The 13493-nt window shown below is 42.3% G+C and overlaps 1 protein-coding gene across 2 annotated transcripts in view; it reads left to right on the top strand.

The window, feature by feature from the left end:
* The window catches only part of IMPG2 (interphotoreceptor matrix proteoglycan 2), a 90659-nt gene that overhangs the window by 40337 nt on the left and 36829 nt on the right, over positions 1–13493 (top strand). For both annotated transcript variants that reach the window (XM_019523724.1, XM_019523723.1), the window contains 2 exons: positions 10895–10944; positions 11645–11736. In XM_019523724.1, the coding sequence (XP_019379269.1) occupies positions 10895–10944; positions 11645–11736 (142 nt within the window). The remainder of the gene's footprint in view (positions 1–10894; positions 10945–11644; positions 11737–13493) is intronic.

A 13493-nucleotide genomic window follows, 5' to 3' on the forward strand; every position in this document is an offset into this window, starting at 1 on the left:
TCATGGCATGACTGGACGATCACATTTTAAAGGTAGTAACACAGAGGTGAAGAGTATGGCAGAACTGGTACTAACAAGAATCTCTGAATTCAAGGGAAAGTTCTTCCCTTATAGAGCTAAGCTTTACTCTGATGAGTACTACACCAGTGACTTCCAAGGTGTTTTGGGAGATGTAAATCTGGTTTGCATCACCATCCAGCTTTCTCCACAGGTTGTTGAAAGTTCATTGATGTGGGTTATATGTTAATGTGGCTTTGTTTGTCATTCGTGGTGTTAATTTTCACCAGTATGAGTGAGCTCAGCTTCACACAGTAAAATTTGTCTAAGCTTGAAAGCTTTTGGAAAAACAAATCTTGATGGGAAGGTTCACGTTTCAAAAATGTGAAATATCTCTTTATTCTAATTGCTCTATAATGCTGCAGAGGAATATGATAGGAATAAAAATAATGACTATATAGTCACAGGTCAGCTGCACAGCACTTGTATGTGAAGACACATGGAGAATTAAATGTGCAATGTTTTGGTTAATGTGTTTTTACACCAGTGGTTCTCAACCGGAGCTGAGACTATTCGTTGGGTCAAACAAGAAGCAGGCAGATTGTGTAGCAAATGAACAGTTCATTCACTGGGTTGTGGGAGATGAAGGCTAGAACCCAGTGCTCCCAGGTGAATGTCTTAGCTGGGCTATAGAATCAGGCTCTCTGTATTTGCTAGTGAGTAGTTAATTATTTGTAGGAAGTGGAACAGCTGCAACTGAAAGAAAACTGACTCTATAGTCTAGTGGCTAGGACACTCGTCTGCAATGTGGGTTCAGGTCCTGATCTGAATACAATCCCTAGCTCATACATAGCACTTTTTGTCCAGAAATCTTGATTAATTTTGCCAGAGAATTCAGTCCCTTTATCCCCATTTTACAGAAGGGGAAATTGAGGCATACAGGTGTGAATTGACATGTCCATGCTCACACAACAGGCCCATGGAAGAGACAGAAACACAAACTAGCCATTCTAAATTTCACTCCAATCTAGTGCAATCCAGTCTAGTCTACTCTATTCACTAGGCTATGCTGCCCATAGTCCAGTTCTATTTTACTACAAGCTCCTTTTGTCTTTACAGTTAATAAGTCTTCTATTACATTATCCAAATATTTACACAATCATAGAAAAGTAGAGCTGGATGGGACATCACAAAATCATTTAGCTCAGCTCCCGGCTCAAGTCACGATCATCCCTGACTAAACTATCCGAGCCAAGTGTCTGTCTAACCTGCTCTTGAAAATGCCCTGGGCTGGACATTTCGCTACAATTTCACTAGGTAGCCTGTTCCAATGCTTGACCATCCTCACAGTCAGAAAGTTCTTCCTAATCTCCAACCTAAATTTCTTCTATTTCAGTTTGAGGTCATTGCTCCTGCTCCTATCCCCTATAGCCAAAGAGAAAAATCTGTCTCCATCCTCTTTATAATCTCCCTTCAGGGAAGATTATAAAGATAGTTATCAAATCCTCCCTCAGTCTTCTCTTCTCCAGACTACATAACCCTAGTTCTTTCAGCCTTTCCTCATGTGTCTTTCTTCCTGGGCCCCTAATCATTGTTGTTGCTCTTTGCTGGATTCTTCCAGTCTGTTCATATCCTTCTTGAAATGTGGGACCCTAAATTGGACACAGTTCTCCAGGTGAGGCCTCCCCAGTGCCAAGTGATGTGGAAAAAGTCACTTTCCTTGATATGCAAGTGTCACTCCTGTTAATACAACCCAGTATGCTGTTGGCTTATTTCCCACTTACGATCTATTGTAACCCCCAAGTCCTTCTCTGCAGTACTGCAGCCTAGCCAGTCATTCCCCAGTCTGTATATCTGCATGCAATGTTTTGTCCCAAGTGCAGGACTTCGCAGTTGTTCTTGTTGAATTTCATCTGATTGATTGTAGACCATCTATCTATTGGACTTATGAATTCAGAGAACATTATCATCTCCATTTTGCAGATGAAAATCTTGAGATGAAGGGTTTGCCTGCATTGTAATGCACAGGTATGACCTGAAGTTTGTGAGTTAGCTCTAAACTAGGTAACCCTACCTTATTACTAGTGCTACCATGTCAATACCATTAGCACAGGGGTGGACAAAATATGGTCTGTGAAAATTAATACTAAGAAAATTAATATTTATCTGCCCCTGGCTGCCTGTCAAACATGACAGGAGCCAAGGGCAGTAGGACGCAGGGGTGCCAAGACTAAGTAGCTGGAACAAGAAGGTTGGCCTGGACTCGGTCTACCTTCAGCCGGAAGCCTCTGCCTAGCAAGAGACTTGGAACCCTGGGGCAGTTCCTGCCTCCCTCAGCAGGAGTGAAATTCAGATAAGAAGTGGGGAGGGAGGCAGGGGAGAACTGCGGGTGATAACCCCAGTCCTCGGGACTGGGCTGGGCCACCTCCTGCGGTCCTGGCACTGCAGCTGGGAACCACATAATGCTAGAGTGGCTGGTGGGGGGGGTGGGAAGCAGGAGTGGGGAAATGGCTGCACAAGCCAGGGAGAAGGGGCAGCAAGTGGGTGTGTGGAGCACAGCAACAGCTGAGCAGGAGCATGGGGCCCGCGCTGGTGTTGGGGGCCAAGGGCAGGGCGGCAGGCGCATGGAGCCTGGGTTTGGAGGAGCACTGGTGGGGCTCTGCCTGCTGTAGTGGGGCTGTGTTCAAACCCTCCCCCTCCACTCATGCAAAATCCTCCCCTGTCGCCTTCTTACTACACACTCACAGTCCCCCACAAACCCCATACCCACACATACACAGCCCTCCCGCATGCCTATTCATTTCCCCACAAACCCCACATCCTCCCCCACACCCTTTCACAATATACAAGAGTAAAGACTTCATTTTAAGCTTTTATACTATCACTTCTGTGTGCACTACACAAATGCATGTAAATCAGGACAAAAATACTTTGTGAAATGAAATTAATGCATGTGGTAGTACGTTTGATTTTTAGAATATAATTTGGTATTTTTCTGGTTCAGAGATGGCAAACCCCCTTGCTGAAAGGAGTACTTCCAGGGGGCAAGAGGAGGGACTTCTGATGGCAAAGGTCAGGGCTTGGGAGGAGGGACTTCTGGTCCCAAGATGGTGACCAAGGTGTGGGGCACCTGCCATGGGACGGGCTACCCTTGTGGCCCTCGATGGTTTGCCAAAACTCAGTAAGCAGCCCTTCAGCCAAAATAATTGCCCAACCTTGCATTAGCAGTACCTGTGCTCACCAGTTTAAAGGTAACTTGGGTGTGTCTACACAAGCTGCAGGCACATCTGAGTTCACAATATTACAGTCATAGTGACACAGCCAAAAAAATGTGTACCAGAGCAGGGAATTGAACCCAGGTCTCTCATTTCTTAAAACAGTTCTCTGATAACTAGATAGTCTTTCCTTTACTTATGCTGCCACTTAAGACTTGCTGACTGCCTTCCAGTTCAAACCTGCTGATCATCTGCACTGTACTTCTGTTACCTTAATTCCCAGTGGCTGTCCAGCCAGACTCTGGAAATTCTGTTGAACTTAGACCCTCTTGGCCTTCAACCCCTCCAGCTTGCCTCCTTACTCTCATCCTTTTTTGTAGTATGTTTGGAATGCCCTTGGGCCTTGAGTACAGAAAGTCAACCAGCAGTAATCCTACAATAATTGACTATTTTTGACTTCCACCCACTTATTACCTCTACTGCCCATAAGTGGAGAAAAGCTCAGAAGAAGAGAGAAGTAGGCTACAGACTGATTCCTAGAAAGGCTCTACTTCATGTGCAAGAAGAAGAATGTGAATGGCTGTGGTATAGTCTGTGAGGAACGATATGGTCAGCTCCGGTGTCTTGGGCTGATTGATTGCAACTTCAGTGTCAACCATAAGTATCAGCATACATGTACCCAGTGAGACATTTATTTTAAGTTGAGAAACCAGATATTACAGTGATCTTGCAACTCAGAATGTCAGAGACTTGTGCTCAGTTCCCATTCTTCTGCCTAATAATAGTCTGAACAACAAGAAATTAAAATAATTTTGTGGGAGGTTTTCTTTGTGAAATTTGACCCAAATTTTCACCACCAAATAAACAGTTGTAATGCATTTGTTGCCTAAATTTCATATTTACCTTTGCAGAGAGATACCAATTCATAGTCAATCCAAACTTCAGCTTGGGACTAATCATTATCTTTTTAAAATCAGTTTGACCACAAGAACACACAAGAATAAAGTATGCTTGCACTGAGCGTTAAAAACAAAGTTGTAAAATAAAGCTGGAACTAAATCTTCTAAGACCGCTCATGTAATCTCCCCTTGATGCCAGACTTGTGTTTGTATACAAGGGGAGGAATCTGGTGTCAGCTGGTTGATAAGTGCTTGGCTAGTTTTTCAGTGTGGGGAAAGATGGCTTGGGCTTGTTGCATAACTTCCAGGAATAGCTCACAATCTGGTATTACTGGCAGAGATGTAGCAACAGGATGAGGGTTTATTCCAGTAAAATGAGCCTTGCATTCACACTGAAATAATGCTCAGGTAGTGCAGAAATTTAGAGAATTGAGGGATTAAAATAATTCAGGTTGGGGGTAGGGGGGGAACTTTTGTCTTGAAGAAAAACAAATAATTAAGACACAATCCTGCTGCCTCTGTATAGGCAAAATTCCCATTCCAGACTGTGGAGTTTTATTTTATTGATGTTTTGCCTTGAAATCATGGGAAGTTTTGGCTGCATCAGGAATGCTGGATGTGGCCACAGTGTCTGATGCAGTCTGATGCCTTAGCTCAGTACTTTACTTTGTCTACTTAAAAAAGCCAAAGATGCAGAGGAATTCTGAAAGGGTTTTATTTAGGAGCTGTTCCCTTTCAGGAGGAAATATTTACAAGCCCAAGGAAAGGGAAATACTGAATTTTCCAGTTTATTTTGCTTCACTGGGATCAGTGAAGTTTTGAAAGCACTTAAGACTATTATGCAATTAAGAGATAATGGCCTCACTGCCTATATCATACTGCTAGTTTAGGTATGTTTCTACAATATCGTAGTATAGATGTACTTTAATACTCAGTATGAAGAGTGCCCACAGTTCTGAGAAATTAGACCACTTTTATTTAGATGCTTGTGTATGCATTTAGAAGCCTAGTTTTAGACGCTTATAGTTTGGAATTGTTTGCCACTCTTGAAAATCAAATCTCAGCTCATATTGTATAATTCTCTGAATTCTCAAACAAACAAACAAACAAACAAACAAACAAACAGTGTTCAAATTTGGCTCTAGCAGTTGATCTAGTACAATGACACGCAACTCGTGTGGGCCGGATAGGTGGTGTGGAGCTGGCCTATCTGCTGAATCAGGCTGTGGACGGATGCACATACTAGATTTGGTTGTGGACCAATCCCACATGCTGTATCCAGCTGGGGACTGAGCTTGTGGACTGATCCCGCATAATGGATTTGGATGATGACTGACTCCACACTCTGGTTCAATCCAGGGTCTTGGGCCATGTCATTTGGCCTCTGGGTCTCCCCAGGGGTGCAGCAAAGCAACTCTATGCTTGGGACAGCCATGACACATGAAGCAGCACTGGCTGCTGCCATGTCAATGCTGGTATTGCAGTCAGCTGCCTCAATAGCACTGACTCTTTTCCAGCCCCCCCACCCCTTTCCCTAAAAGTGATGCCCATTCTCCAGTCCCTACCCCTGCACCCCAAAGGTGATGCTTGGGGCTGCTGCTGCCCCGATTGCTCCTCCCCTCTCCACTTCCGGTACCACTGCTCCCCACAAATCTAGAAATTTGGCAGTTGGGGAGGAATAGCAGAAAATTCCTGTTGTTTGGGAGCCAATGCTTCCTCCCTGCCAAGTTTCTAGACCCAATGACATGGCTTCATGGGGCATAGGTGGAGCACCACTGATCTAGTGTATTGTGTTTATGTACAAAACTTGGAGTCTTAACCTTGCTATGCCACTGCCTTATCTTGTAACCATGATTGAATCAGTTGCCCCCTGTTTCATTTCAGTACTGGGGATGAAGTGAGTGAGGGTTTCAAATATTGGGAAAGAGCTTTAAGCTTCTTGAGTAGAAAGACCTTGCAAATCAGCAGAATATTATAATGGTGTGCTGGCACAGACTTGCTTCAGTAGGGTTTGCACATCTTTTGTCTCTGTTTTATCTGTATTTTTGGATATACGTTTTACTGGGGAGGGTGCATTTTTAATTTGTGGGTTTCTATACTTTTGAAAAAATAATGTCTGTGAACATTAATCATAAATATGACACTGAGATATTGTGGTGATAGCTGTCTGAACTGCATAAAAATCTGATGATAGGCTTAGCCAATATCGACCGAAACCAGGAAATCAGGACCTATACGAACAGACAGGAAGCCTAACGTATCTTCTGTCCAATTAATAACACAGAAAAATGCTTCCAACTTCAGATGTTGAATAGGAAGCAACTAAATAGCCACAATTTAAAATGTAAAGTAACGTAAAATGTAAATGTGAAATTATTTACAATGTGTTTGCTGACATTCCATGAAGAGAAAAAGAAACCACTTTTGTTGGATAAACTCCCTGTTACATATTTTCCCCTTGTCTTTAATCACTCCAGGTAAATCTCACTGGAATCATGCTCCCATTCCAGATTTTGGACCCTTGCTGTTTAGCTTTTCAAGAATCAAAAAATGCCAGTAAAAAGTGTGAAAACTTCCATATGTGACCTTACATCCTTTAAAATCTCTGGATCATGACACATGAATTTTGGCCTGTGTCCGTAACAAGAACATTTAGTTGTTATATAACCACCATTGTCACCTGTCGGCTGTTTACAGTAATTCCTCCTCTACTCTATCAGAAGAATTGTATCTAATTTAGGCATCCCTTCAATGCTTTCCTCTATTAAAGATCTGTTTAAAATTAACAGTTTAACAACTGCAACTGATCAGTTCATCCCCCAGAATATTTTACTTCATCTTTTTGTGGAATTATTTTGTGAACTGGTATTCACAGGTCTGTGCTGTGCATTAACTTCACCATATTTTAGTAATATTCACTAATGAGAATTGCAGTGATGACTTTTACTGAGCCTGAAGCTAGCGGCAGTAATTCCAGTGCCTGCTGCAGTTTAGAAGCAGGTGATAGCTACAAAAATGAACCACTGTGTCTCACCTCTTCACTCTGTGTGGGAGTTTCTGAGGCTCATAAATTTATTTATTAAGGCAGGTAATTTAATTTTAACAAAGCAAAAAAGTATTGATTAACATGATATTCCCAGTGCCAACCTTAGCATTTTGACCAGACAGAAAAACAATTATTTTGGCCCTTCCCTCTAATTTAACATTATTACATCACTTGTCCTGGGCTGAACGAAGGATTCAGAGTAAACAGCCAATTCATTTTGTATCATGGGAGGGAGGAAAACAGAGGAAGAGAGGGAGTGACCTTTAGATAATTTGGTCTTCCTCCAGCTATGGATATGGAGCCCAGATGCATGATTTTTAAACTCTAATAATCTATTTATGTCAATTTTATATTTTCAACATTATCTTCTCCAACAAAAGGGTTAACAAAGGGGGATGTAGTATCAGAATTAACTGATTTAGGTTCAGTCAGTTTATTGAACTTCTGTCCCAGATCCCCTCCAGATTCAAGTTAACTCACAGTCCCCCAGCATCCCAGGATGCTTTGAACTTCCCCTGAAAACTCCCCCTTCACAGGATGGGCAGGCTAGCCTTGGCCCAAGCTGTCTGCTCCAGATGAGTAAGGAGGCATGCTCTAGCACCCTCTGGCATCTGGCCTGGGCCACTGCAGGCATGTGGCTGCATCTCCAGAATCAAAAGTGAATGTCTGTTCACTTACTTATCAGTTCAATCTGCTAAGTTTACACTAACCTGCAAAAACTGAGTCAATTCAGCCTTGGGCTTTTTGACTGTCTGTACTTAGCCTAAAAAGCACCAAATTCACAAGTTTGAAATACAAGTATTTTGGATTGAAGGGGATTTTCTCAATTATACATGATCAGGGTAAAAATGGCTCAGGTGATTTTGTTCACAGCTTATAAGTGCACTAAGATGATGAATGAAAGATGATGAATGAAAATATGAATTTTCATTTCTACCCAGGAGAACTTTTACATTCTTTGCAGTCTCCTATGCTTAATGAAGGCTGCCTGTACCCAAAAGTTTGCAAATAATTTTTTGTGTGCGCAAATATCTACATGGTCTAATAAAAGATATCACATCTGCCACAAGGTTTGATTCCAAGATGATGAGGTCTTTCTGCTTTAGTGTTTCTTCTGTGGCTCATCTATTACAATCAATGCAGGAAGAATATATGGTTAATTAGGAGAGGAGTACTGAGACAATAATAGTCGCAATATTGGTGACTTCCACTTCAATGTTCAGTTGATCTTCAGAAGCAGTAAAGTAACTAGGGCCGGGCCACAGAAACAACTGTCCTAGGTGCCAACATGGGTAGAAGAAAAAACCCAGTTTTTGCCACAGTCGCAAGATTATGATTGTGGTAGCAGCAGCTGCTAATGCAGCTGCAAGTTGCTGATGGCCCTGTGTGCAGCAGCCACCATGGACACCCTGCCGCATTGTCACACTACTATTCAGGGCTTTTACTGTAATCATGCCAATTTGCTGTAGTTTTCCTCTGTCAACCGCTCAGAAAAAATCCAGCAAAACTTATCTATCAGTCAAGCATCTATGTTCACTAATGGATTCATTCTGCAAGTTACAGAATATACCCTCAACTCTCATTAATTAAAGTGGGAGCTTAAGGGTGCTTGCCAGGTTGCAGGTTACAACCATGGCCTGGTAAAACTTGCTAGTTTCTCTTCATAATGAAATTTTTTCATTTAATCTCATCTGGCTCATGGTGATTTTTAGATGTTCTGTATTGCCTAAAACTGACCAAACCTTGTTTCAGACCAAACAAATTGGTGTGAGACATCACGGTTAAATGAAATATGGTACTGAGATGAAAATGACAAATTTAATGTAGTGGGCTCCCCCTTCTGTCTCCTCCTCCCCTCTCCCCCCAAAAATCCCAACCCTGGGACAGAAGACTAAATAGAGACTTCTATTTTCAGTCCAGTTCTGATATTTGTTTTTCTGCTGAAAAGCAGAGCTTATTGGTATAATGCAGAGCTGCGCTACTGTGGCCACGTTACTTTTAGTTCAGGAGGTAGCATTCACAGCAGAGGCTGCAAACTGTCCCAGTGAGATGACAGAATGTTGCTGAAGTTTTCATTTGGTCTCTGCCTGCTATAACTTCTTGCATTTCCTGAAAAGATGCTAAATGACTACAGGCAATTGACGTTGTAAATCAAGTCAGCTGAAGTTAAGGGCAATGGGATAGTCTCAAGGAGGTTGGTTACATCTTGCAGATGTCTTGCAGCTTGCATCCAAAGCATTTGTATACTTTAAGGCTTAATTTTCAGGAGTTGTTCATTCCCATTACTCCACTGAGCACTTTGAGTATTCAGACCTTTTTAGATATTTTGAAATACAGGCCTTAATCATAAAAGGAGGCTATTAAAAAGTCTCCTATGAACTTGAGGGGAGCCCGTACTCAGAAACACAACAGCCTTGTCTGGTCTCTGAGAGTGACCCCTCTGTCCCCCTGAAGCCAGTCCAAGCATGGCTTTTAACACTGTTGGGGACTGCAGGGTCTCTGCCACTTGTGAGATCCTGGCCTTTTGGTCTCTGACCCTCCAGAATTCACTATGGTCTTGACTCAAGGAGCTAACATCCAATTCCTCTACTGAGAGAGGGACTTTACCTCTTGCTGGGGGCACCAAGTGCAACCTGAACAGCAAACAGTGCTGTTTCAATAAAAGCATTTATTGGGGTAAAGGCCACCACCCAGTCAGAGGTTCTCTTCCTGATTTCAGATGTTAATATTAAGCAGTTCCTCTGTCCCCAGGACAGCCTACACAGAACCTTCAAAGATTGCACTATTGTTCTCTTTCCAGTCTTTTCCTGGGCCCTGAGCACCAAAGCTCCTCTCTTGGACTCCCAGCTCTTTTGCCAGGAGCTGACAACCTACTTGTTCAATTTGCTGTCCCATTGTCATGTTTATCTTAAACTACAAACAAACATTGTGTTTGTTGTGGGAGAAAACTTTTTTTATCCCAGGAGAAAGTGCAGTTGTTCAGATGTCCATATCCATTATCCTGGAACAAACCCAAAAAGGTTCATGGGATAAGAAGTGCTACCAGTTTTTCTTGGGACATCGTGAAGTACATCTGAATGAATGTCATTGGATTGCATCACTGAATCAATGGTAGAAAAGCCACAGTGCATTCAACTGCTAACTAAACCCTAATCAGAAGGGGGATGTGTATGAATGCCAATCCTGGGACTTTTCTGTTCCAGAACAAGCACAGGTAAAACTTGTCCCTGAACAAATGCAACATCTGTTTCTTGTTGTAGTCTTTTCTGGATGTTTCTTGGGTGTTAAATATCACTGAGGCAGCATCTTAACATAATTTCCCAAAGAGCAAAATTTCATTGTCGTTGATCATACTGATTTTGTGCTGATGTAACTGAGGCCAGAGTTTGACTCTTCATGAATATAGTTAATTAATCTATGACCAAACCCTCTTTCAAAACTAATGAGACCTTGAGGAAAGCAATGTTGGCTGATGATGTAACACAAAGCTGTGTTGCAAAGCTGTCTAAATACCAGTATGATAGGTATTGTGCAGATGCAAAAGATTTGATACTCGAGTGTTTACTGACAATTCTGTTTTGTTGCAAAGTCTACTTGGTGTACATTAGCAGCAAAATAATGCACTGGGAGATTTATTCTGCTTATGTACCTTTTGTATTCAGTGAAGGCACCATAAGCAGATTAAGAAAATAACACTCACCATGTGACTCTTAATTTCATCTTGTTTTTGTCTTCAGCTCTGGAACGTCAACAGCTTCTCCAGCTGATGATGCTACCACTTTGAGAGGTTTGTCTTCATCTATTTGCATATGCATATCTATACATCCAAGTGATGTGAAGATTAGTGTCCTAAATTATTACAACATTCTTGTTTAGGAAACTTGATGGCATGGAGGTATGTTTAGGGTGACTTGGATCCATTTATTTCAAGTTCATACTTGACACTACAATACAAAGGTCCTGTAGATGCTGCTGTAATACAAGCAATAGTATCAATGCTTAATATGTGCTTGAATAAATATCAAAAGATACTGATTTAAAATTGGTTGCAGGCCCTTTTCAATATCTTTGATTTGATATTATAAAATATAATTTCCTCCTAGGGCAACAGTAATTGCGTAGTTCTGACTTTTCCTTTCACCCTATCAAATGATTCCTCTAGGAGGAGGAAGAATGGCTAAATGGTAAAGGTGTTGAGGTGGTGCTAGCCTTGGCAATACAGGTTCAGTTCCCTATTCAACTACTGATATTCTCTGTTACACTTGAACCAAATCACTCTTTGTGGGTTTCACCCGATTACTTAGTAAGTTGCAGTTTCTCAAGCACCACTGAACCAAAATTATGGTGTAATGATGGACAAGGAAGTAAGGAATGATTCGGTCACTTCCTGTGATGGTTGTCGGAACAGGTATTGTCAGCATATTTTACTCTCTGCATGTTTATTTGTATGTAATATTTCAAAAAAATATTGCTTGCTCTTCCCCTAGATGCAGCTGCTAATGTTCCTGCCCCTCATGAGGTTTCCATCGAAAGTCCTTCAGACAGTACCTTCATTAAGACTGAAGACTTGGACAATAGTGTAAGTGGTACTCCTTCTGGTTAAGTTTTCATCATCTGTCCTTGCTGCTGTCTTTTAGCTCGGTGGTGCTCAACCTCTGGCCTGTGGGCCAAATCCAGCCTGTGGGGTTCGCCATAGGTCCTGAAATTTGGCAGTGGGGGAGTGTTGGCAGCATTAACTGCTGCAGCTGCCACCACTCCCCATTGCCAAATTTCCAGACCTCTGGGGAGTTCTGCAGATGGATTGACATGGCACCAGATCATGCCCGTACCCAAGGCTGCTCTGCAGTTGGATTTGGCACCTGGGGCCAGAACAGTACACTGGATTGTGCTTGTGCACAGACCTCAACCAGTGGTAACCAGTGGTAATTCCAAATTTAATTGGTCTTTTTAAATACATATTTTAATGCTTCCTCAATATTGGATAATCTGCCAAACTTCACCATAGAACTCTCTAATCTTTGGCATGATTAGGGCACCTCTGTGACCTAGCCACAACAGGCTGCAGCAGGCTCAGCTGCCAAAGCAGAATGCTGAAAAGAAGCTGGGGGAATCCATTGTAATGAATGGAACGAATCGTCAAATGATCATAACAGCAGCTACGTTGCTATTAGCACAGAGGATCCTTCCAAAAAGAATGTGTTACTTGAGAGAAGTTTATGAAGGTCACCAAACAGCAGAGTGCTGTTCCCTTCTCTCCAGGTAGAGTGGTGTTCGCATGAGGGCATGCCACACTTTACACAATACACTGTAATCTAGGCTGCCAAACAAATGGTAACTCCAAATGTAGGTCCCTATTCAGCTGAACTTTTGACTACCTGCTTCAGTCCATCTATTGAAGCATTTCTTCAAACTGTTAGATCCAGTCCACAGACTGTCCCACCCATGGGACCTCATCTGCAAACCAGCCCAAACCACTGTGGGGTCAGAAGTTTGAACATCACTGTTCTAGCTGATTTGCATTTCCTCTTTGTCTAGATTCTCTCTCTGCCCCTGCTCCCCCTTAACTACCTCTCTTCTAATCCTACCACAGCTTTACTATTTCAAATAAAAAACAAGTGTTAAGAAAGCCAAGAGAATGAGTTGACAGACTACTGCCCTGCTGAGAGACATGTCTAAACCTTAAGGATGAGTTATAGAAAAATTTTAGTTCATTTGCTCCAGTGAGAGATTCTGCTACTCACGATATCTTCAGCTACCTCACCATGCTAAGTGGGGAATGGACTAATTTAGCAGTCAAAGGGATGTTTTGCTAATGCCGGAGACTGGGTGGGATTTTCAAAAGCATTAGTGTGATTTGAGAACATCATTTCTATTAAAAGACTGTGTCCAAGTCACTCTGGTGCTTTGAAACTTGAAAGAGATCATATGATGTGCTGTCTGCAGTAGCAGGGGACTGGATTTGTTGGCCCAAAAGTTTTCTTCTAGACCTATGTTCCTTATTCTCTGTCTAGATGGGCTTTTTGTGTATATCCACAGTACTTACAGGCATCTGTCATCTTGGTATCTAGGGAAAAACACTCAAAAACATGACGAATGTTAGGTCCCTGGCAGATGTTAAAACAATGGTTTGACTAGGATCACAGGAATTTTATGCCCCATCTCAAATTTTGTGCCTCTTGCCATAGCAGGGGAGGGAAAGGGAGGGAGGCAAGTGGGTGCTAAAAGGCAAGGTGGGAAAAGCTGCCAGGTTTAGATAGTTCCAGGTTTGCAGCTGTTGGAGCCTGTCTGCTGGAACCTTGCAATCTACTCCCCCAGCAACCCATTTTTGGCATTAGG

This window comes from Gavialis gangeticus, unplaced genomic scaffold (assembly GCF_001723915.1).
Source record: "Gavialis gangeticus isolate Ggan-Ray unplaced genomic scaffold, GavGan_comp1, whole genome shotgun sequence".
NCBI classification, from domain to species: Eukaryota; Metazoa; Chordata; order Crocodylia; family Gavialidae; genus Gavialis; species Gavialis gangeticus.